General features: G+C 36.5%; 1 protein-coding gene across 4 annotated transcripts in view; it reads right to left on the reverse strand.

The window, feature by feature from the left end:
* Window positions 1–24,148, reverse strand: part of LOC138691592 (oocyte zinc finger protein XlCOF6-like) — a 145,855-nt gene that overhangs the window by 44,584 nt on the left and 77,123 nt on the right. Inside the window, exons 1-4 of one of the 4 annotated variants that reach the window (XM_069813713.1) lie at window positions 15,237–15,296; window positions 12,941–13,020; window positions 5,824–5,921; window positions 2,861–2,998 (exon numbers count right to left, since the gene is read on the reverse strand). In XM_069813713.1, the coding sequence (XP_069669814.1) occupies window positions 2,861–2,998; window positions 5,824–5,916 (231 nt within the window). In that variant the 5' untranslated portion in view covers window positions 5,917–5,921; window positions 12,941–13,020; window positions 15,237–15,296. Of the gene's footprint in view, window positions 1–2,860; window positions 2,999–4,607; window positions 4,801–5,823; window positions 5,922–8,093; window positions 8,431–8,774; window positions 9,397–12,940; window positions 13,021–15,236; window positions 15,375–17,883; window positions 17,973–24,148 lie in introns of those variants that run through there. The other 3 variants (XM_069813719.1, XM_069813712.1, XM_069813714.1) reach the window with 3 other exon arrangements.

Here is a 24,148-nt window from a genome sequence, read left to right on the forward strand (position 1 = left end):
AACATTTTTAACAAGAGCCAGAACAGGTCACATTTCTGATAATCCTATTTGTCTGCGGTGTAATAATCATGAAGATCTGGAACACATTCTTCTATACTGTCCATCCATAAACCACAAAAGAAGTAAATTAAAATCATCAGTACCAACTGCAGAAGACACAGCCCTGCAGTATATATTGACTACACCCCTACTCTGGCTACTAGCAACAGGCATCTATAATGAACACCAATCAAAATACCCCTGATTTCTCGTGAAAAACAACTGAATAGACTACAGTGGACTATAGTGGACTTTATGTTGTAAGCAAACAACTGGATACATTGAGAAGATTGATTATTGATTCACACTATTATTAAAAATTAATGTCAACAAATTCACGGTCCACATCTGTGGAGTAAGGGCTAGGACGTCTGGCCGCAAAACCAGGTGGCACGTGTTCGATTATCAGTCGGGGCAAGTTTTTTCCGGGGTTTTCCCTCAACCCAATACGAGCAAATGCTGGGTAACTTTCCATGCTGGACCCCGGACTCATTTCAGCGGCATTAACACCTTCACCCCATTCAGACGCTAAATAACCTAAGATGTTAATAAAGTGTCATCGTAAAATAACCTAGTAAAATAAAAACGAATTCACGTATAGACACTCCAGGATCAGTAGTGAAATATTTAGTATAAAAGTCTCGTCTAAATGGTTTTATGGTTTTATTGATCACAATCCTGTGCATTGATTTAATGAAGGAGTTGGATGGGAAGACAGAAATAATACTTATTCCCCAAGTAATAGTCAGTGTGAGGATGCTACTGCAGAATGGAGGAGGATGGAAAAGGAATTATGAAGTAGTCTTTATGCTTTGTGATACTATTCCGCGGTTATAAACAACTGGTCCCAAGAAACAGACATCAAACACGTGAAGCTTGGCTAAAAAAAATTAATTTAAAATGTAAACTCAAAAGAAACACATCTAAGTATATTTTCTAAACCAGGTGTAAATCACAAATTTAGGCCCCTACGATGCGATTAACTGAAAGCGACTCCCATTCCATACTAGACGAACAATTTAAATCAAAAGGAGACATGGCAAAACTTCACAGTGGGGATGAAAACAACAAAATGTATATTATTTAGTGAACCTTCAGCATTCTAGTTTCCATGATAATATTGCGGTGGAAAAGATTCAGGAATGATAAAGGATGGAGAAATGGACAGAATGACAGCAAAAATCGTATCCTCTGGTCACCTGAATCTAGCAGTCATATCAGCCAGCATATAATAAGCAGTCACCGCATTTTCGTTCCCAAACGTAGAGAGGATGCAGTAGTTACTTCTGGTAGCTACATCTGTTACGTCACGTGGATATGTAAGCAAGGTCGAATTGTAAGCAGGTATGCATGGGGTCATTAAATAATAATGATGTAATGTATTATAAATATGCCCCTGTAAAGTCATATGACGTAGAAACAACATTCTGTTATGCAAATCAAGCTTTCAGGTATAACTCCCTGTAAAGTTAATTTGAATAATTTCGAGGGAACAATTTTTCCCTCGAAATTATTCAAATTAACTTTACAGGGAGTTATACCTGAAAGCTTGATTTGCATAATACCCGTCACTGTACGTAACAGAAAACCACAATTTAAGTCACACAGAGTTAGTGTGCATTCAATGTTGGTTGCTTGATGGTTGTCAGCCCACTTTGAGGTCTGTGGATATAGAGGGAGAAATTGGATCGGTGTCGGGTAGAGTTCCCCGGTAGCTCAGTTGGGAGAGCGTTGGTACGTTTAACCAAAGGTCCCGGGTTCGATACCCGGCCCCGGAACAATTTTTCCCTCGAAATTATTCAACATTCTCTTAGCTTAAACAAATTTTATGTGATGTACGTAAAAGATTTGCATTTCATAACCTCAGACTATTTGGTTTCGTTCACTGCAATGGGATAGGTTTTGATAAACGAATTATTTGTATATATTGTGTAAAATATAAATATTGATAATTTGTATATTGATTTTTGTTATTATTATTTTGTCTCTGTAGCGTCATGTGATGTTGGAAGAACATTTTCTAGGCTAAAACAAATTTTTACTGGTTGTTACAGTAAACAATATGAATTTCATAATCTGAGAATATATATGTTTTTGTTCACAGTAACAGAGTTGTTTTCGTTACATGAAGTAATTGAATATATTATATATAGAATATTTACAGTTAATGTGTATATATATTACAGAAAATAATAGTAAACATGATACACATTAACTGTAAATAGTCTATATATAAAATATATTCAATTAATTCATTTAAAGAAATCAATTTCGTTACCGTGAACGAATACATATACTGCATATTCTGATACTGTGAAATTCATATCTTTTACTATAAGTGCCAGTAAAAATTTGTTTAAGGTAAAAAAATGTTCTTCCTACGTCACATGACGATACAGAGACAAAATAATAATAACAAAAATCAATACACAAATTATCAGTATTTATATTTCACACTATATATTCAAATAATTCATTTATCAAAACCTATCCCGTTGCAATGAACGAAAACTATATTCTGAGGTTATGAAATGCAAATCTTTTACAAACATCACATAAAATTTGTTTAAACTAAGAAAATATTGCTTCCACGTCATATGACGTTACAGGGGCATATTTATATTACATTACATCATTATTATTTAATGACTCCATGCATACCTGCTTGCAATTCTACCTTGCTTACGTATCCACGTAACGTAACAAATGTAGTTACCAGAAGAAACTACTCGATCTGTTGTATGTTTGGGAAAGAAAATGCGTTGCCTGATAATAACAGAGGGAGAAATACCGACCAACTCATTTCATAAACTGCACTCACCTTAGCTTCATACTTCACAATGGGAAAGTCAATTGCAACAAGTGTTTCATCAAATGTCATCACTGTTTTCAGATCGTAGCTGTGGTCCTTACATTCCATCTTTATTTCAGTAATGTGTAGATCCAATATATTTCCTTCCTGCAAGAAATAGAACAAAATAATAGGTAATATATTATCATATGTGGTTGTTCACGAAAAACCAGTGTTCCTTTCTATAGTCTGTCCACCCCATCATTATTAATCTTGATGTTAAAGAATGTACGTATACCACTCCAAAATCAATATCACAACTATATCTGTGAAAAGATTCGTTACGCAGCATGAAGAAGAATAGCTCTATAACACGATATTGTTATGTTCAAGTACATCCTTAATCATTTTATATTTCCACATATATATAAATCCCACAAGGATAGCTGCCCTTCAGTAAGAGTTGCCAAAAGACACAGCACACTAAACAAATAAAATAAAAATAAAGATTTGCGTTATGACTATATTATTTTCAAATGGAATAATAATAATTATTAGTAATCACATACAATATAAAGAAATTTAGGTGTACAGGTGATTACGTAAACGCTGAACAGAATATTTCATTATGTCTAGAGCAATAATTTTCAAAACTTTTAAAGAATTTCCAAAAGACTTAAAACATTCAACTGAGAATTTTGGAATTGTTCTCTTTGCTCTGAACAATAATCCAAATACTTCAATCTATCCTTGTATATGATAATAATCCCTAAAGTATTCAATTGTAGGGTCATAGATACATTTCACTTCAGAATTACTATTGTGCCATTAAAAAAGATCGATTTAAGGGAAATGTAAAATATGTTTTAAAATTAATTATTGTATTATAAGTTTCTCCTGAGAATCAACAGCAGGAAATAGTAGTTATTCTGTTTAATATTGATTGAAGCAGAAATTATTTGCACCCACTGACATTTCTGACTATATACGAGGGTCATTTCATAAGTCATGGCAACTATGTTATGTCTTTCGAATAACCGAAAATGTGGTTAGTTCATTATACACATTTGAAAACATGTTGTACACTGTACGGGATGCCATCGCCAGATTGCTTCTGTGTGCACCAGTGGCCAGTTGACAGCACACGCAACATTTAGTATGATATACTATGTATATAAGTAAAGTTGAACAGCAGTTATTCGTGAAAATAGCAGTTTTTCGTGGCAGAAATGCTGGCCAGTGTCATTCTGAGCTACGAAAAGCATTGGGTGATAATGTGTTGGAACATCCTCCCTAGTCGCCTGATCTCAGGCCATGCGAAATTGATCTCATTCCGCAATTGAAAAAACCGCTGTGTGGGAAGCGGCTTGCAAACAGGGGGGACATCTTAACAGTGTTTGGACAATGTCTATGTGTATAGACGAATCGCACAAAGCCAATGGTATTCAAAGATTGCATCATCGTTGGCAAAGATGAGTGGAAGCCTTGGGGGATTATTTTGAAGGGTGTTAACTGTGAATAATGTACTTTGTTTCCTTTTGTGCATAATAAAACAATGATTTCTATTTATGCATTTCTCAATTTCCCTTACCCATTGCCTCCTGTACCCAGACCCAATTTCGTACTAGCATTGCGAAGCACATTCCAGTGACCTCCAATCACATATAGTGAAATTCTATTCCTGCAGCCACGACTTATGAAATGACACTCGTGTATGTGTACATATATAACTATATATAGTTGCCACCGGCGTGGCTCAGTTGGTTAAGGTGCTTACCTGCCGGTCTGAAGTTGCGCTTGGGCGCAGATTCTATCCCACTTTGGCTGATTACCTCGTAGGGTTTTTTCCGAGGTTTTTCCCAACCATAGGTGAATGTCATGTAATCTATGGCGAATTATCGGCCTCATCTCGCCAAATACCATCTCGCTATGTAATCGACGCTAAAGAACCTCGTAGTTGATACAGCGTCGTTAAATAACTAAAAAAAATAAATAGTTTTTTTTAGTAGATTATTTTACGACGCTTTATCAACATCTTAGATTACTTAGCTTCTGAATGAGGTGAAGGTGATAATGCCAGTGAAATGTATCCGGGATCCAGCATTGAAATTTATCCAGGATTTGCTCATATTCGGTTGAGGGAAAATCCCACGAAAAATCTCAACCAGGTTACTTCCCCCGAGACCGGGAATCGAACCCGGGCCACCTGGTTTCGCGGCCAGACGCGCTGACCGTTACTCCACAGGTGTGGACTATATAGTCCACTATAGTTTTCCAGCGTCTGAGTGAGATGCTGATGATAATAACGGCGAAATGAGTTCAGGGTCCAGCGCCAAAAGTTACCCAGCATTTGCTCTTAATGGGTTGTAGGACACCCCAAGAAAAAACTAAACCAGGTAATCTGTCTCAACCAGAATTCAAACCTAGGCCCATTCAATTGATGGTCAGGCATGCTAACTACTACAGCACAGTGGTGAACCTTTTGCCTACATTACTACATTGAAACAAGTTCCCAGGGACGCTACTTAATCCATAACTGAAAGCTATGACCACAGTAAAAAAAAAAAAAAAAAATACGAGTGCCAAGATTTATGGAGCAACATAGGCGCAACAGCGATGTGCCTTCATCAGGGAAGAAACTCCACGAAATTGTCATGAAATTTCAACAACTGTATGATATCGGAGTCCACCGAACATTCTGATGAATATGAGCAGCTACAATAGCTGGCGAAATCTGGTTCTGTGGACTAAATAAAATGGCTGAAGGGATCATCGTGATGACCATAAGATACTCCTCTACTGGCTGGATGATAGTGCATCATTCTTGAGGTATGCGGAGGATAGGCCAGCAGTTGGCTGGTTGACCTTGTCCCTGTGTCAGTTGTTGCGCCAAGGGTTATTCTAGAACGATTTTTCTGCAGCATTATATATTGTTATAAACTACACATTTAGAAAATATATGGTAATTAGTAATCAAAATCAATATAGGCTACCTCAGATAAAGGTTTCTGCTCTTGTATATCTGTGTTATTACAGCCTTCTATTTCCAGACAGTCGATCTCACGTTCCATCTTGAACACGTCCATCAAAACTGAAAAATAAAATTAATCAGAAACTTAAGAATAGAAAGTAATATGCTTTCACGTGTTAATGAACTATGTTATCTTGTTGACTAGTTTCAGCCTGTGGGCCATCACCAGAACTGGGTGGTCTTTGCGCCTTCTGTTTATTACGTTTCCTGTGGGGGTGTGTTTGTGTAGTGTAAAGTGGAGTCAAAAAGTGTGTGTTCTGAAACTGAGTTGTGTGTTGAGGATTTGATACGGGTGTGTTTTCGTATTGTTCTAGTGTGTTTAGTTTCTGGTTTTTTGGTTGGAGATGTAGAATTTCCATATCTGTGTCTATGTTGCTGTAGGTGTGTTGGTGTTTGTGATGTGTTCTGCATATATGGGAGTGTTTTGTGATTTGGTTATGGCTGTGATGTGTTCTTTGTAACGTGTTTGAAATGATCTGCCTGTCTGTTCTGTGTAGACTGTAATCTGGCTTCCAAAACTAGAGATCGAATAAATCATGGAAATTAAAATATGTTATTATTACTCACCAGATGATAAACACGCTGTACTTGATTGATAGTAACAAATACAATTTGATTTGGTATTAGAAAACATAGATCAATGAACGAAATATTTAGTTTTGGGACTAGAAAAACTTGTTTTGTCCACAGAACTCACACTTTGCAATAAATTAAACCAAAAGACTAACGTGAGCAACTTAGCGGCTTTCTCTACAATCTACTTCAGTTTGAGTCCTCTAGGCAGCAGCAAAAATTAAAAAACAACAAATGTTCAAAGGTACACTATGCTGAAGGTACAAAAGTCTCTCCTACTTTTTGACTTAATGCTTCTTTGACTCAAGATGTTCTTTCAGATCCGAACGACCTTCATGGCCAATGCTAATGTAACTATTACAAATTCTGTACTGAACTTCGAAGCAGCGACCTCTTTTGCTAAAATGTCAATTCTTGGTGCTACTGCTTTCATTGTCCTTACACGAGCGTTTGGTAACAAGACTGATTTTTAATGATGATTGTGATTTTCTTCTTTGATCATAGAGATTGGATCTAGCATGGTCTTGGATTTAGTTAGGAATAGAACTTTGGCCTTTGCTGCAGCATATTTTCTAAGTAGAACATTATTTATCAAGCAACTCAATTGTGGCAGTACAGCGAGAGTTTCAGGGGATATTTGGCGATAATCGACAACACAGAATTGCACCGTCATCAAAAATAATCAGTTGATGAATAAGCCAGTGGCGTGAATTCGGATCTGTTCAAAACAAATCTCGTGTTCGCACGAAAACAGCGCGGACACCTGAAAATATTGAACATGTGAGACTGGCTTTGCATAGGAGTCCGTGTCGTTCAATGACAAAGCACTCCCGAATTCTGAATGTGTCAGAGTTGGTACGTCGTAACTGGTACATTGAGATCCTATGGTTTCAACGGACGGAGCAACAGCACATATGGCACATCTTTCAATGAACACGTTGCGTGCTGCTTTCCCCGGGCGACTTCTCTCCAGATTCGATGACAGTCAAAGGCCTTCCGCATCCCCAGACCTCACCGCATTAGATTTCTTTTTGTGGGGGTACTGAAGGCTAAGGTCTACGCTCGTAGAGTCCCTGGTATCAACAGCTTCAAAAATGAAATTCGTAAGAAATGCTGGTGTCACGTCAGACAGTTTGCAGAGAGAAATGGTTAGTGTACAAAGAAGATTACAACAATGTATTGGCATTAATGGCGAGCATCTTAAGGATGTAATTAAAAAAATAAGGTAATAGGCTAATCTGTAAGTCCAAGACTATAACGTGCCTAACAGTGTCCACTGTTTGTAATTTCTTTAAACAATAAAGCAGTTGTGGTAGTTTGAAAATGGGAAACGCTAATTGCCGGACTCTTTACTAGCAATTCAACAATATACCGAAACAATAGCACAGCATAGAATAAAACTTTCAAATGTAAATAAGTCTTCATATTCTCCGAATTTTATACAAGAGTGCTAAGAATAAATAGATTCCTCCACTATGAGCAGATGTATATCACGAATCAGAGATGGATTAGAATGCAGGCGGAAAATGTGTGGATGTTGTTTGGTACTCCAAAAGTTGTAGGCCTATCTTTGTTTGGAACTTCGGGCCAAAGTCTGTTCGTGAAGAATGGACCATGTAACTTACGCTTTGACAGAATACAATGAAATAGTATACTTACATTTGTGGAAGAATATGATGGATTGAGGTTCTTGTTTCAGCTGTCAGGCGGTAGCATTAGCCACATCTCCAACATCAATACAGAGTAATAGGAATAATAAGGGTTTGTATTGCAACTTTATTTCGGAGCAATGTTCAAGATGAGGTGATCAAGGAAGCCGTGATAGCAGTTTACGTTAAAAAAAAAAGAGCGACGCAGAGGAACAGTGATTCCAGATTTAAGCAAATTTCCTCAAATTAGGGAACTTTTATGAACAAAACAAAACCAAAATTAAGGATCTGAAGAAAACAACAGACTTTTGAAGAATTCTAGGCTTTCATTTAAATCAATGGAAGATGTGCCATAAAAAAGTGAACACTACAGTATAATTACATTTTTTATCTTTGATATGCGTGTTGTAAATACCTACCACAAATACCCATACTCCTAATTCTATTTCAAACGAAACTTCATCACTTATGAAATCTGCATTCTTTTCCTACTCTCCACTGCTCGTCTTCCTATCTATCCAATAATTCTTATATGTTTGAATAACCTTCACAGCCTATCAAATCTACAATTACAACTACCTGCGGTCTTTTCTGTCCTAGGACATTTTTTAAATTAAATTTATGTTGTCTTATTATTATTTTATGTGTGTCATATTATATGCTATATAATTTATAATAATTATACATTTATTTATATTTTTATCGTGTTTTTTTTCTCTATTATAAGAAACATTTCACTAAATTTCTATTTACTACATGTTGAGATAATACCAGTCTACTATATACAGTCACGAAGCTTGAGTTATTGAGGTTGCTGGCAACAATTGACTGTGCAGGTACTATTTGGCATTGTCTATAATGAGGTGATTGTAGTCATCCTAGTGGTTACCAACTATCTATGGATGCATATTTATTACATATTGAGCTTCGTGACTGTATATACTAGACTGTGGTAATACAGTTATAATACATATAATACAGATGAGAATAAATTATAATTATTTCAAGTAATTATATCTTGTGTAAAAGAATCTTATTTATTTTAATTGAAATCAATTTGTGTTTATTCGAAATTAGGAAAAAAAGTATACAACGTTTATTCACTGAATACGCGCACATTTCTTTTAAGTCAGTGCCCCTTCCTTATGATTCACATGCACTTTATATCGCTTTTAATTTCGAGTGTTCTTTGCAGATATATTTGTGGCAGTTCTCACACTGTTGATTGACTTTCTCGTCCTTCGTACTTGAACAGTGCCGTAGTCACATCTTTATCATTTTAGATTTTGGTTGTCTTCTGCCTTATCTATTTCCTTCAAAAGACATTGTTACAACACTGCATTTAAGTGCCAGCTGCATATTATGTCAACACTTGGAGCTATATTACAGAGTCATAAAAGCATTTAAATTAATTAACTTCAGATGAAGAAAACGAAATAAAATAAATTCCATTACAAATAAATGTGTGAAAAAAAGAACATATAAACTAATTTAGAGAATATAAAAGAAGTATATCTAAAATACTGTGTAAACAGGACTACATTCTGCCAAATTACAAGCCTATGTAAAAAGTACGGGGTCGAAAAACCCCATATAGGTTGTGAGGGTTAATTACGTCGTCAATAAAAGTAGAAAACAGACTGTTAAGATCAGAATCCACTTAAAGTTTTGTCTGTGTATGATACAATGGAATACGGTACACATTTTCCTAGCAGTAAGCATAGTGATAAAAAGTATATTTCTTTGCACTTGTTCAGATGTAGAAAAAAAGAAGTGTATGTTAAATTCATGTCAAAACATGATATAATTTGTATTTCTATTATTTTGACGAATAAAATAACATGAAATTTAGACTGTATAGTATTTGGTGCCTTGAATATGTATTGTGCTTCTACATTTCTTTCCTAATTCCAAAATAACATAACCATAAACTTTAAATGAAATCGCATGTCCAATTTCCTTCCGATTCATTAAAAAACTCGAGAAAGAGTTAGATGTTAATAGTGTGTGGGAAAATATTAGAGGTAGTATCAAAATTACAGCTGAGCAGAGCATAGGTTATTATGAAAATAAGAAAAAGAAACCGTGGTTTGATGAACATTTTTGCATGGTAGAAGAAAGAAAGAAACAGGCAAAATTGAAAATCTTACAGGATCCAGTTGAGGAGAACAGAGATAATTATTTCAATGAAAGACGGGAAGCAAATCGTACACTTAGGAATAAATAGAGAGATTACTTGAAGGAAAAACTGAATGAGGTAGAAACAAATAGTAAGAATAAAAACATTCGAGATTTATATAAGGGTATAAAGTAATTTAAGAATGGATATCAGGCTAGAGATTGTCACTAAGTTCTCATTAAGTTTCTGTACGTCTATGTCTACAATACTGACTGAACTACCAGAAGATGAGATAGGGGTATCATCACAGTCTATTATATACAGTCACGAAGCTTGAGTTTATGAGGGTACTAGAAACAATAGACTGTTCAGGTACTATTTCGCATTGTCTGTAATGAGGTGATAGTAGCATTCCTAGTGGTCACCAACTATCCATGGGTGCATATGGGCTATTCCATATGAAATCGATTAGTAAAAAACCTCGCATTTTTTTATACTCTAATTTTTTCCCTACATATACAAGGTGCTGAGGGAAGTGCATTTTCAAAAATATACTATCGAAAGTCAAACAGCTTTCATATTATTGAGAGACAAATTTAACGTATTTTATAAAAACACGCCTCTTTCAGCGCTCAGAACTCTGGAACCATTTACTGCAGAACATTGAAAGAGAGCTTATTTTGAAGCTGCCATTTGGTAGGTTATGTTAAGAAGTAATCCTTATTTTTATTGTACACAGAGAGACAGATAATCTGATTTTACTTGCTTTTAGGCTTTTTGGTCATTTGTAAAAATGTAAAAAAATATTGAGAAAAAAACTTGCATTATTAAGAGAGATTCGGCATTGTTTGCTTAGTGGCTCGGCAATAAGTTTCGAGGGTATTAAATAGATTATTTTCACATGGCTAGACTTGAACGGCGCAGTACCGCACACATTGGCCGAGTGCTGAATGACAATGACTCTCCGTACTCCCCTGATCTGGCTCCTGCGGACTTCTTCCTGAAAGGTGAACGTTTTGCGGATGTGAATGCCATCAAAGATCGTGTGACAGCCGTTCTGCGATCGATTCCACAGGAGGCTTTTGCTGATAGTTTCCAGAAGCTGTATGAACGTTGTCAAAAGTGTGTTGTAGCGGGTGGCGACTATTTTGAAGGGCAATAAAGAAAATTTGTTTGTATCTTTGTTTTTTTGCTTTCTGATACCATTCACCGAACTTTTCCAATTCCTGGCTCAGAAGATGATAACTGTTCTTGAACATCATCCGTACTCCCCTGATCTGGCTCCTGCGGACTTTTTCCTGTTTCCCCGCTTGAAGGCGGCGAGATCAGAGGAGTATGGAGGGTGTTCAAGAACAGTTACCATCTTCTGAGCCAGGAATTGGCGAACACGGATCGCACAGTGTGCAGGGGCATTGTCATGGAGCAGCATCCATTTTCCAGTCTTGTGCAACTCTGGCCGAACCCGCCGGGTACGCTGTAGTAATCGGTTCAAAACGGACTGGTAAAATGCAGCATTAATAGTTTGCAGGAACAAATTCCTTGTGGATGATGCCGTTGTTGTCGAAGACGGCGATCAACATTGTTTTCACCTTGGATTTTAGCATACGGCTTTTTTTTTTTTGGTCGCGGGGAAGTCGGTGAACACCATGACATCGATTGCCGTTTTGATTCCAGATCGAAATGGTAGCACCAGGTCTCATCTCCCGTGACGACGGTTTTTAGAAGCAATGGATCCTGGTCACACATGGAAATGAAATCACCAGAAGTTTCCATCCGTTTTGCTTTCTGCTCGTCTGTGAGCTTGTGCGGCACAAATCGGGAGCAGATCTTCCGCTTACCCAAATCATCGCGGACGATGGTGTGCACCGTGTCCTTGCTAATGTCCAATTCCTCCGCAATCGATCTTAGAGTCAGTCGCCGATCTTGTGCCAGCATTTGTCGCACTTTCTCGATCATTTCTGGGGTTCTGCTTGTCGATGGCCGACCTGAGCATGGCTCATCCTCAATTGTTTCCTTCCCTTCACGGAAGCGTTTAAACCATTCGTAAACATATTTTCTGCTCACGGCTTCCCTCCCGTACACCTGCACCAACATTCCATGTGTCTCCATTGCAGTCTTCTCCAATTTGTAGCAGAACTTGATGTTTACACGTTGCTCCATTGCACTGTGACACTTCCTCTCACACTGACTACGTTCAACTGGTCGCAGTCTGTTTACACTGCCAGTCACATGCATTGCATGCTGTGTATCGATTCTCTCCAAGTCTCTGAAGAACCATGCGCATGCGCAAGCACGTGCGCCAAGTTGCCGTTCAGATATGACATCATTCACCGAACTTTTTAGACACACTACGTATAATACATATTCCGAACTGATATAGTATTAAAAGTTGTATAATCAAGATGTATCACACCTTATATCAGTAAAATACTATAAATAGAAGAGTCAGTACACAAACACACACACACAGACAGATAAATGAAAGAAAGACTTGACGGAGAGACAGAAAAAATAGAGAGATAAACTGATAAAGACATACAGGGAGAGACAGACAGTACATAGACAAACATACAGAGAGACATAAAGATAGACTCACAGGTAGACATGCCAGTTAATACTGAGGCATTCATTTGAATAAAAATGAAGTTGAAACTAATCACAAAATTTCTATCCTTCGTAATTATTATTTCACTAAAGCAGTGAAACCAATGAAGGAAAACTTCACACACTTCACTTACCTGTCAGTTAAGACTTCATCCTCTTCTGCCGTTACTTCCAATTTGACCTCCTCAAGTTTATTTAACTCACGTACCTCCTCCTGCAAAGATTATGTTAAACGAAGATATAGGGGAGTAATTGTTCAAGAATGAATACAGTGCAGTTTATACGAGGCGTGTTCTTAAAGTAAGTTCCAAAAGGGTGTAGTAAGTAAACGGGAAGATATTTACAAACCATTTTTTTTCATTGTATTCTCCACATTTCAATTACTTCTCAACATAATCTCCACCATTATTGAGGTATTTATCGAGTCGTGGCACAGGTCTTTCTATCCCCTCATTGTAGAATTCGCCTGCCTGCGATGCGAACCACTCCCGCATTGCTGTTTTCACTTCATCATCGCCATCAAAATGTTGATCACCGAGGAACTTCTTGAGGTGCAGGAAGAGATGAAAGTCACTTGGAGCCAAATCCGGGCTGTAGGGGGATGGTCAATTTGTTCCCAGCCAAATTTCGAGATGAGATTTTGAGTGTCACGAGCTGTGTGTGGCCGAGCGTTGTCATGAAGCAACACAACTCCATCAGTCAGCATCCCACGTCTCTTGTTCTGAATTGCGCGACGGAGCGTCTTCAAGGTCTGACAATAGGTTTTATCTATTAATTGTTTCACCCCGAGCCAAGAATTCGATGAGTAGGACTCCCTTTCTGTCCCAAAAAACAGTGCACATGATCTTGCTTGTTGACATGGTTTGTTTGAATTTCTTTTTCCTTGGCGATGTAGTGTGCCTCCATTCCATGGACTGCTGCTTCGATTCAGGTGTCATGTGAGACACCCAAGTCTCGTCACCTGTCACGATATGGTCAAGAAACTCATCGCCTTGCCCACTGTAACGTGTGAGAAAGCTCAATGCACTGGAAGCTCGTTTGGTTTTGTGTTTCTCGGTGAGCATCTTGGGTACCCATCATGAGCACAATTTTCGATATCGTAATCGATCTGTCACAATTTTGTAGAGAACACTCGGAGACATTTGTGGAAAATTCAAGGAAAGCGAAGAAATTGTGAACTTCCTGTCCTCATGAATTTTTTCATCGACAGCACGCACCAAATCGTCATTGACCAAAGATGGCCGACCGGTACGCTGCTCGTCATGCACAGAGACGCGGCCCTCGTTGAACTTCCTAACCCATCTTCTGACCATTCCATCACTAATGGCATCATCACCATACACCTCACAAAGTTAACGATGAATGTCAGCTGGTTTGATGTTTCTCGCATTCAAGAAATGGATAACAGACCGCATCTCACAGTTGGCGGGGTGCTCGATCACTTTAAACATTTCAACTGATCACAACTAATCACACACACACACACACTGAAGCTCTGAAACTGCATGCACAGCTTGCCTGAGGAATTAAGAAGAAAACACGCATGCGCAAAATAACGATTGCAGCGATGCGACAGCTATAATTGAAAATGGAACTTACTTTAAGCACACGCCTCGTAAGTTCTAGACTTGATATTAAATACTACTAAGCCCAATGAAAAGTCAAACATTTCGCTGAGAAAGCAAAGCAATTTAACAAGAAAGACCAAATATTATGGCATTATGTAAGAAATATCCCATTTTAAGTATCAATATTATAAACAATAAGTTAATTGGAAGAGTAAATAAGAATGACACTCAAATCATAAACACCAAACATGTGGACTATAGCTATCAAAAGAAATTAGAAAGAACTAGAAGAAACGTTAATTGCATTTCCTACACCAGGCACAAACCACAAGTTTACTCAGCTATCACTGGATTAATTGAAATGTAACTGAGATTCACCCCAACTCTAAACTAGGATGTCAATTAAATTTGTACTGCAAGTGGAAAATACAGTCACCGTAATTAAAAAAAATTCAAAATTGATATGATTTAGTGAATGTTCAGTATCGCAATATCTAACAGAATAATTGTCTGAAGTAAATTCCTGAAGGATGATGAAGAAATGGTCAGCAAGAGAACAATATTCGTATCCCTGATCACCTGAATGTTAATGTTATGTTTCATTTAATGACGCTCGTGACTGCCGAGGTTACATCAGCGTTGTCGGTATGCCGGAATATTTTGTCCTCAGAGTTCTTTTACATGCCAGTAAATCTACTGACATGAGCCTGTCGCATTTATGCACACTTAAATGCAATCGACCTGGACTGGGATCGAACCTTGGGATTAGAAGGCCACTGATCAACTGAATGTAGCAGTCACATTAGCCAGTAAATATCAAAGTGAGAACTATCGACCAGCACACTTCATTAACTACACTCACCTCAGTTTCACTTTTCACGATGGAAGAATCGATTTCCACAGAAGTTTCCTCAAATGTTATCTCTGATTTCACATCATAGCTGTGGTCCATACATTCCGCCTTTATTTCAGTCGTGTATAGACCGAATATATTTCCTTCCTGCAGTATACAAAATACAATACTTCATTAACTACACTCACCTCAGTTTCACTTTTCACGATGGAAGAATCGATTTCCACAGAAGTTTCCTCAAATGTTATCTCTGATTTCACATCATAGCTGTGGTCCATACATTCCGCCTTTATTACCCAGCATTTGCTCATATTGGGTTCAGGGAAAACCCCGGAAAAAACCTCAACCAGGTAACTTGTCCCGACTGGGAATCGAACCTGGGCCACCTGGTTTCGCGGCTAGACGCGCTAACCGTTACTCCACAGGTGTGGACCACACTTTATAGATCTCTTAAATAAGGAACAACAAGTTTAGATGGAGAAATCATTGCAATAAGTGAAAAGTCTCAGGAATCTTCTATGTCACATCAATAAATTTAAGGATGTAGTTATATTGTCAGACTCCTAAGCAGCTATTCTATCAATAGTCTCTAAACACACACCTTCATCTCAAACAGCAAAAATAACTAAAATGCTCTCTCAATTAATATCACTCAATAAAAGAATTGTATTCCAATGAATACCATCCCATTGTGGAATCCTGGGAAACGAGAATGCAGATGCTTTAGCAAAGAAGGGCAGCACTGTTACTTACAGACCTGTTACTAAATCTACGTATTACTCTGTGAAAAAAATTATTAAATCTACATACTTAGACTTCAATAAACAAAATTTGATAACACAATCCCAAGGGAAAAAATGGAATTCTCTGCATCATAATCCACAGTTAATTCCCGATTTACTACGAAAATCGTCTGTAGCTGCATTTAGATTGGCAACAGGCCATGATTGTTTGGCCAAGCACCTGCATAGAATTGGAATATATCAGTCCCCCAACTGCCCTTTGTGCAACTCAAACCAAGAAATGGATTCGGAACACCTCAATATCTGTGCTTCAATGGCTGACCATGATATTATCTTTGAAAAATATTGGAGTGCAAGAGGTCAAATGACTTTATTGTCAAACGCCTGGCATTAGAAAACAATAACTTAATTATGAAATACAGCACATACAGATGTTCATTGAAAACTTGTATTTTCAATCTCTCCCCACTCCATTGTTATTAAATTGACATGCCAATGAATGCACGTGTACACACTCCAGAGTGAAATGTCTTGTAACGCAGCATGCAAAAGAACAGCTCTGTAATACAGAGACATTATTATGACGTGATGTGAGAAAATGGTTGGTGACTCGTGGCCCACTGCTAGCGTGGCTTCTGGCAAGCACGTAACCATTTCTCCGACACTTCTATAATACATAACAATACTAACAATAAGTGTTCAATAATTTGGACTTACCATGCTCACAGTCCTAAATGGAATGTCAATTAATGTATGGTAAACCTTCGGCCTCATCTCGCCAAATACCATTTCACTATGACCAATCCCATCGACGCTAAATATCCTAATATTTGATACAGCGTGGTTAAATAACCAAGTAAAAAAACTTCGTATTTCATTCGTCGAATTAATTTATGTTTGTGCCATTAACCGTAAGATCGTATTTTAAGATAGGCTATACAGCAAAGATTCGTAGATTCGCAATATTTCTGTGAATTTGGTAACCCTGTAATGTTATTAACTTCAGTTTATTTAATTACTTCCTTTTATATCATAATATTCTCTTGCAATCCCCGAATAATACTCCACTATAGTTCCCCAGATTATATGCCGCTAATAAGGAACTTTACTCGCCAAACTTAATTGCTATGAAATTTCATACACTGCAAAATTATTGGAATAGTGTCAAAAGAGAAGGTTTTGTTTCTTTTGAAGGAAATATAAACAACATATTTATCAAAATATATCTCAGTATTATGAAATAAATATACCATAGCACTAGTATGTGTATGAATTAGTCTTCTCTCATTGGTAGAGAATATTGATAATTTAATAAGTTACATATATACTAGTCCACACCTGTGGAGTAACGGTTAGCGCGTCTGGCCGCGAAACCAGGTGGCCTGGCTTCGATTCCCGGTCGGGACAAGTTACCTGGTTGAGGTTTTTTCTGGGGTTTTCCCTTAACACAATATGAGCAAATGCTGGGTAACTTTCGGTGCTGGACCCTGGACTCGTTTCACCGGCAATATCACATTCATCTCATTCAGACGCTAAATAACCTAAGATGTTGATAAAGCGTCGTAAAATAACCTACTAAAATAAAAAAATAAATACAAATACTAGTACTTTTGTGGAACACAATCATAAACTTCACCAGTAATTTGTAGGCATGTAGTCACAAAATACAAGGTTTTTCAAACTCTTTTGTGGAACAGAAACTAGTAGTTGTGCTAATTACTAGATAACTTATATGTAATGTACAACACCATACTTTGTGGAATAGAACCCTGGTCGGCTTTGTCCATGTGTGGGCTGTTGCGTCTAGGGTACTTCTAGGTTGCTTTATTTCATCACATGATTTATTATAACAAATTACGTATTTAGAAAATAAAGAGTACCGGTAATTAATAATTACTCTCAATATAAATTACCTGTGATAAAGAATTTCCCTCTTCTGTGTCTGTTTTATAGCTTGCCAGAGGGTCGATATCAGGTTCCATCTTGATCACGACCATCACGACTGAAAAAGAAAATAGTAAGAAACTTGAATTGACATGCAATATGTCAATTATTTTGATATATTTACTACCACGTGTAATAACAATTCCACATCCCAGTAGTACACACACACACACAAACGAACAGGAACACAGATGAGAATGTTGAGTCTATGGATGTTAAGGTGCATATACACGGTTAAATGTTTCTTTCGCCTTTAAGTATTCAAGCAATGCATGCTAGAATGATATTTAATATTAATTACTATATATACGTAGTGAAGGTCACGTTCAAAATGGCGCACCATGTAGACACAAAATCTCCACAAATCTAATTTGAAAGACCGTTTTAAACTTCATTCTTTCAATATACTTCCCACATTGCATGCATACATGCATGTAATCAGACACTTGCCTTTAAGTTTTATTTTATTATTTTTCTAAAATTAATTTTCCCTAATAAAGGATTGTTAATATGTGCGGGTTGTCTACAGAGAAGGAATTTTTTTAGAATAATTTTACAGCATATTTAAATATTTGAAAGTTTTTCGTTGAATACAGAGACACACGAATACCACTTTATTAATGACTCTATCGCTGATTATTATTATTATTATTATTATTATTATTATTATTATTATTATTATTATTGTAAAATTAAGAAATGAATATAAAAAAGTTTATACAGATTTTCCTACGTATGATTTAAAAACTACAAAATGCCACATTGTGCCGTGTTCGGATGCAACAATTATGCAAAGAAAACTAAAAGCAGAGAAGTCAAATACGTCCAGGTTACAAGAAATTATTACCTGGCTACAATATTTAAACTAAATGACAAACATACTGACACACCACACATCGCAACGACATGTGTAGCTGCACGTGTAGCCACCCAATGTCGCTATGTGTGGCCACCCAACAGCAGTAAATGTCGCAGAAGAAATGAACCCGGACCCATTCGAGTTGCGACACGACCTTGGGATGCGCCAAACGTGCTACATTTACTGCTCCATGTGGCTACTTGCATTTAACTCAATGCAGTCTATAATTCCAGCTACGTTTGTCGCAGAAAACTTGCTGCAAATGAAGCCCGTGTGGCCATACCCTAATGGCATATTCTAGAGCGAAGTTAAAAAGTAAAGGTGATAGAGCATCTCCTTGCTTCAGCCCGCAGTGAATAGGAAAGCAGCAGATAAAAACTGGCCTATACGGACTCTGCTATAAATTTCACTGAGACACATTTTAAGTAATCCAACTAGTTTCTTGCGAATACCAAATTCAATAAAAATATTATATAAAACTTCCCTCTTAACCGAGTCATAAACCTTTTTTAAATCTATGAATAACTCACGTATTGTACCCTTATACTCCCATTTTTACTCCAATTTCTGTTGAATACAAAAAATTTGATCAATACTCGATCTATTACGCCTAAAACCGCACTGATGATCCCCAATAAATTCATCTACATATGAAGTTAATCTTCTCAAAAGAATATTGGACAAAATTTTGTACGACGTCAACAAAAGTGATATTCCTCTAAAGTTACTACAGTTGGTCTTGTACCCCTTCTTAAAAATAGGTACAATTATAGACACCTTCCATTGTTCTGGTACAATTTCCTTTTCCCAAATAGCAAGTACAAGCTTATAAATTTCGCTAGATAATGCGCTTCCACCCTCTTATATTAATTCTGCTGGAATTTGATTGATACCTGTAGACTTGTACTTTTTCAGATTTTCTATCGCAATTTCGACTTCAGAAAGTGTGAGTTCAGGTATAAATAGCTCAGAAGTTTGTATCTGAATTTCATCCCGATCACTACGGTACCATTATATACTACCATGAGAGCATACAAATCACTTGTAACCAGGGGCGTATTTTGCAGGCTACCGGGGCTACCGGCGGTAGCCCAAGGAAATTACAAAAGAAAAAGTTTATAATATAACATAATGTAATAATTTTGTATTATTAGTTTTACCATAGTGATTAAAATTAAAGTAATTGTTAGATATATTTTGTGTAATAATAGGGTCAGCGGTAGCCCAAACCCTTTAACCAGTATACGCCACTGCTTGTAACATTGAAGAAGGCATTTTTTCCCATTATGACCATTGATTTTGTGAGTAATAATCGTAACAAAGGAAATTTTGGATATTAGATACAAATGTTGAGTAATTCTGTAAGATGAGCAGATAGCCATATCGTAATCGATTTTCATCTTAACAAGAGTTCCCAAATACTACACTAGGACACTTTAGCAGTGATGGCAACATATGAAAAATATAAACAGCGAAACTGCTCACGGTAACTATAATAACCCGTGTATATGAATGGGACAATGTTGCGTAAATTCTTTACGGTTGTACGGTGCCTATACGCATATCCTCTGCATATATTAGCACTAAAAATACGAATGTGCTTCCGTAAAAAACTATTTTTGACCAAGTAAAACTACGAGAGTATTTTCATAAACAAAAGAGAGTATTTTCCTACACTAAAAATACGGATGTTCTTTCTTAAGGTAAGCGTTCACTACATCGTATCGCACGGATCGGAAAAAGACTATCTTTGCTGTAATTGTTATGTAATCGCGTTCACTACATCGTATCGGACGCATCGCCTGTCGGCAAATCCGTCCACGTTTCTCGGATGGGGAACTTTTCCGATGCGTGCGATCATGGCCTTCTTTAATAAATCAATTTTAATTGGTCAACTATTACTATTAAGTTGTGCCATGTTCAGTGTCGCGCCAAAATGGCAGACGGAAAACTTATTTCGCGTGTAGAAAATTGCGAAGAATTATATAATTTGAGGCGTTCCCATTACAGTAATCAAGTCATTTCTTGCAAATATATTATGTAACCAATATTTTTTTCGTTTCTTCCTCTTCAATTAAGACGCATTAAGCAATTACAAATTCTTATTCCCTAACAGACGTAATTAATATACCTAACCTCAACTCCTCTGCTTTCAGTAATGTCAATATCGTACGTCATGTTTTAAACAGCTGATAGGGGAATCCGATGAGGCGATGAGGTGAAGCCGTTACAGTGAACGCACTGCACTTAAAATATCCGTTGCGTGCGATTCGTACGAGGAGTGCGATACGATGTAGTGAACGCTTACCTTTAAAAGACGAGTATTTTCCTTGCAGATTAAATAAAATTACTTTCATCTTCAGTATCCTCTGTGTCATGAAAGTTATCCCAATATGAACAAAGAACATTTAAATTAGGCCTAAGTGATTGTGGTTAGATCTGAATGACATTGTACTGGGAAGCAAGACAGCGAATTCCAGTATATCAAGTGCTTGATAATAATAATAATAATAATAATAATAATAATAATAATAATAATAATAATAAATTATTACTATTATTAATATATTATTATTATTATTATTATTATTATTATTATTATTATTATTATTATTATTATTATTACTACTACTACTACAAATAACATTACTACAGCAAAAGTAATTTCGTAAAATACGAGTTTTAGATCAAATAAAAATACGAAAGTACTTCCGAAAAAGAAAGTATTTTTCTCCATTAGAAATACGGACATGGTTTCTTAAAAGACGAGTCGTGTGACCACTTTACACTGTTCCACGGTCAGAATATCACTCTTTCACGTAATTTACGTAATATAAGTACAGTATTTAAATATTGTTTTTGTAAAATGTACACTTGTAAAAATAACTACAGTTTACACAATGGACTTTTAAAACTAATCACCTACAACCAATTCTATTTAATATCCACCACTTTGCTCTCACTTTGAAGGGAATAGTTCTTTATCATGGCCTGAGATTTTTCCAGTGGAACAAAAGAATGAAGTTATAAGGTACCTCGCACCACTTTTGCTTATTGGTACCTTGAGTAGAAAATATTGCTATGTTTTTTGTGTTCGCTAATGGTAAAAAATTTAAAAGCAATATTAGAAATGTTATTCTCAGCCCAGTTATACAATACAGTTATACAGTCGATGTTACAATATGGTCTATACGAGCTATTCCATCTCAAATCGACCGAAATATAGAGAAAATTGACCTTACAATTTCTGAATACAATAAAACTTTTTTTTGTACATACAGAACTGTGATACAATGCTTTGTGCAAAGTTTGAGGCATCAGAACTTCATAGTGTTTAAATTAAAAATATTTAAATTTATCGTATTTTCATAAAATTAGCAAATTTAAACTGTTGTACCTCCGAAATCCTTTCACCCAATGATCAAAATGATGGTTTATTTTGATGCTGAGAAATTAAAGTTTATATTGACATATAAACAAATGTTCTTACTTTTTATGGAAATGGATAAATTTAGTATTTTTCCTCATTAAGACGCCTTTGGCTAGGAAAAAAATATTTTAAAAATATATAGTTAGATTCCGCTTTGAAAGTACAAATAAACACATATTTTTTTACTGATGGTATGTTTATAAGAAAGTACTGAACATATCAAATAAAGAAAATAAATAGTACGCGCGTGAACTAACCAGCTGACTGTGAGACGGGAGGTAGCCGAGACAAGCAAGGCCAGGTGACAAACACGTGTGATGTGTCGTCTAGCAGTCATGGCTGTGCTAGCTTTATCACAGGTTTTCATAAACAGAGGAGCAAAATGACGCCCAACGCTCGCTTACCTTCAGCTCTCGGCCAGTGCGTGCGGTACTGCACCGTTCAATTCTAGGCGTGTGAAAATAATCTATTTAAATCCCTCAGAACTTATTGCTGTACCACTAAGCAAACAATGCCGAATCCCTCTTAATAATGCAAGGTTTTTTCTCAATATTTTTTTACACTTTTACAAATGGCCAAAAAACCTAAAAGCAAGTAAAATCAGATTATCTGTCTCTCTGTGTGCAATAAAAAATAAGGATTACTTCTTAACATAACCTACCAAATGTCAGCTTCAAAATAAGCTCTCGTTCAATGTTCTGCAGTAAATGGTTCCAGAGTTCTGAGTGCTGAAAGAGGCTTGTATTTATAAAATACGCTAAATGTGTCACTCAATAATACGAAAATCGTTTGACTTTCGATAGCATATTTTTGAAAATGCACTCCCCTCAGTACCTTGTATAAGTAGGGAAAAAATTAGAGTAGGCCCTACAAAAAAAAATGATGTTTTTTACTGATCGATTTCATATACAATAGCCCATATACAGAGTTGAAGACTAGCTATCATAGTAAGCCACTTAGCAGTACTGCCGATGCTATCACAAGGCCCTTTTCCATATGATTTAGCAAAAAAAGCCATTCAGCACGAATCCCACACTCATCTTCGTGGTGACATACTTTGGAAAAAATTTGTTTTATTCTTGTACTGGGCACTCGATCCATCCAACAGGTATGCTATTTTGTTTAGAAATTTCAATTCCTGCTTCAAAAAATGTATTAGTTTGGTCTGAAAGAGATGTACAGCACTGGTATCATGTTGTAAATCTTGTGAAATGGCAACAAAATTCCTATGTTTAATTACATTATTCTCTTTGTAGTACGCGAAAAAAGGATGGATTGTGGCCTGATTACTGTTCCAATGGGTTCCCTGCACCGAATCTTGGACAACAAAAGCATAATTTTCTGAAAAATCACATATCACTATGCACTTTCCAGACAATAGTTTTTCTTTGTGCTCTCTTACAAACAAATTTTGTTGCTGGGCTATAAACGAGTGAGGCAGTAAGTTTAATAGATTGTTGGATCATTTGGCTAGGAAGTCATCAACTGGTGATATCAGGGATTCTAAATTTGTTCGATCCACTCTCTATAGGTAATTTCTTCTACAGAATGTTCATCAAAGAGTTGCCGTAAATACTGTGTTATTTTTTCAGTTCCCGGGCAAGCATCACATTTCTTTAAATAACAGTTGAATGATGGCCGATTGCAGATTATTTGCGACAGACAGTCTTTACAATTAGTGAGAATGGGTTCTGAATTTGCAGAGAGACGGGAAACGTTAATTTCATCATGCATTTTACATTTTCATGATGAGCACAGACACAAACTGCGAGTGTGCCACATGTTCCAGGAAGTAATCATTCCTTTGGTCTCAGTTCGCAAAATTTTGAATATCCTATTTTGATGTCCGGATATTGCTCTTTGAAACACTGGTATGTATCCTTAAGATTATATAATCTTAATCTTTTCTGTTTGTGAGCTCTCTTTTCAACTTCTTTAACTGAAA

Source organism: Periplaneta americana, chromosome 16 (genome assembly GCF_040183065.1).
Source record: "Periplaneta americana isolate PAMFEO1 chromosome 16, P.americana_PAMFEO1_priV1, whole genome shotgun sequence".
Taxonomy (NCBI): Eukaryota; Metazoa; Arthropoda; class Insecta; order Blattodea; family Blattidae; genus Periplaneta; species Periplaneta americana.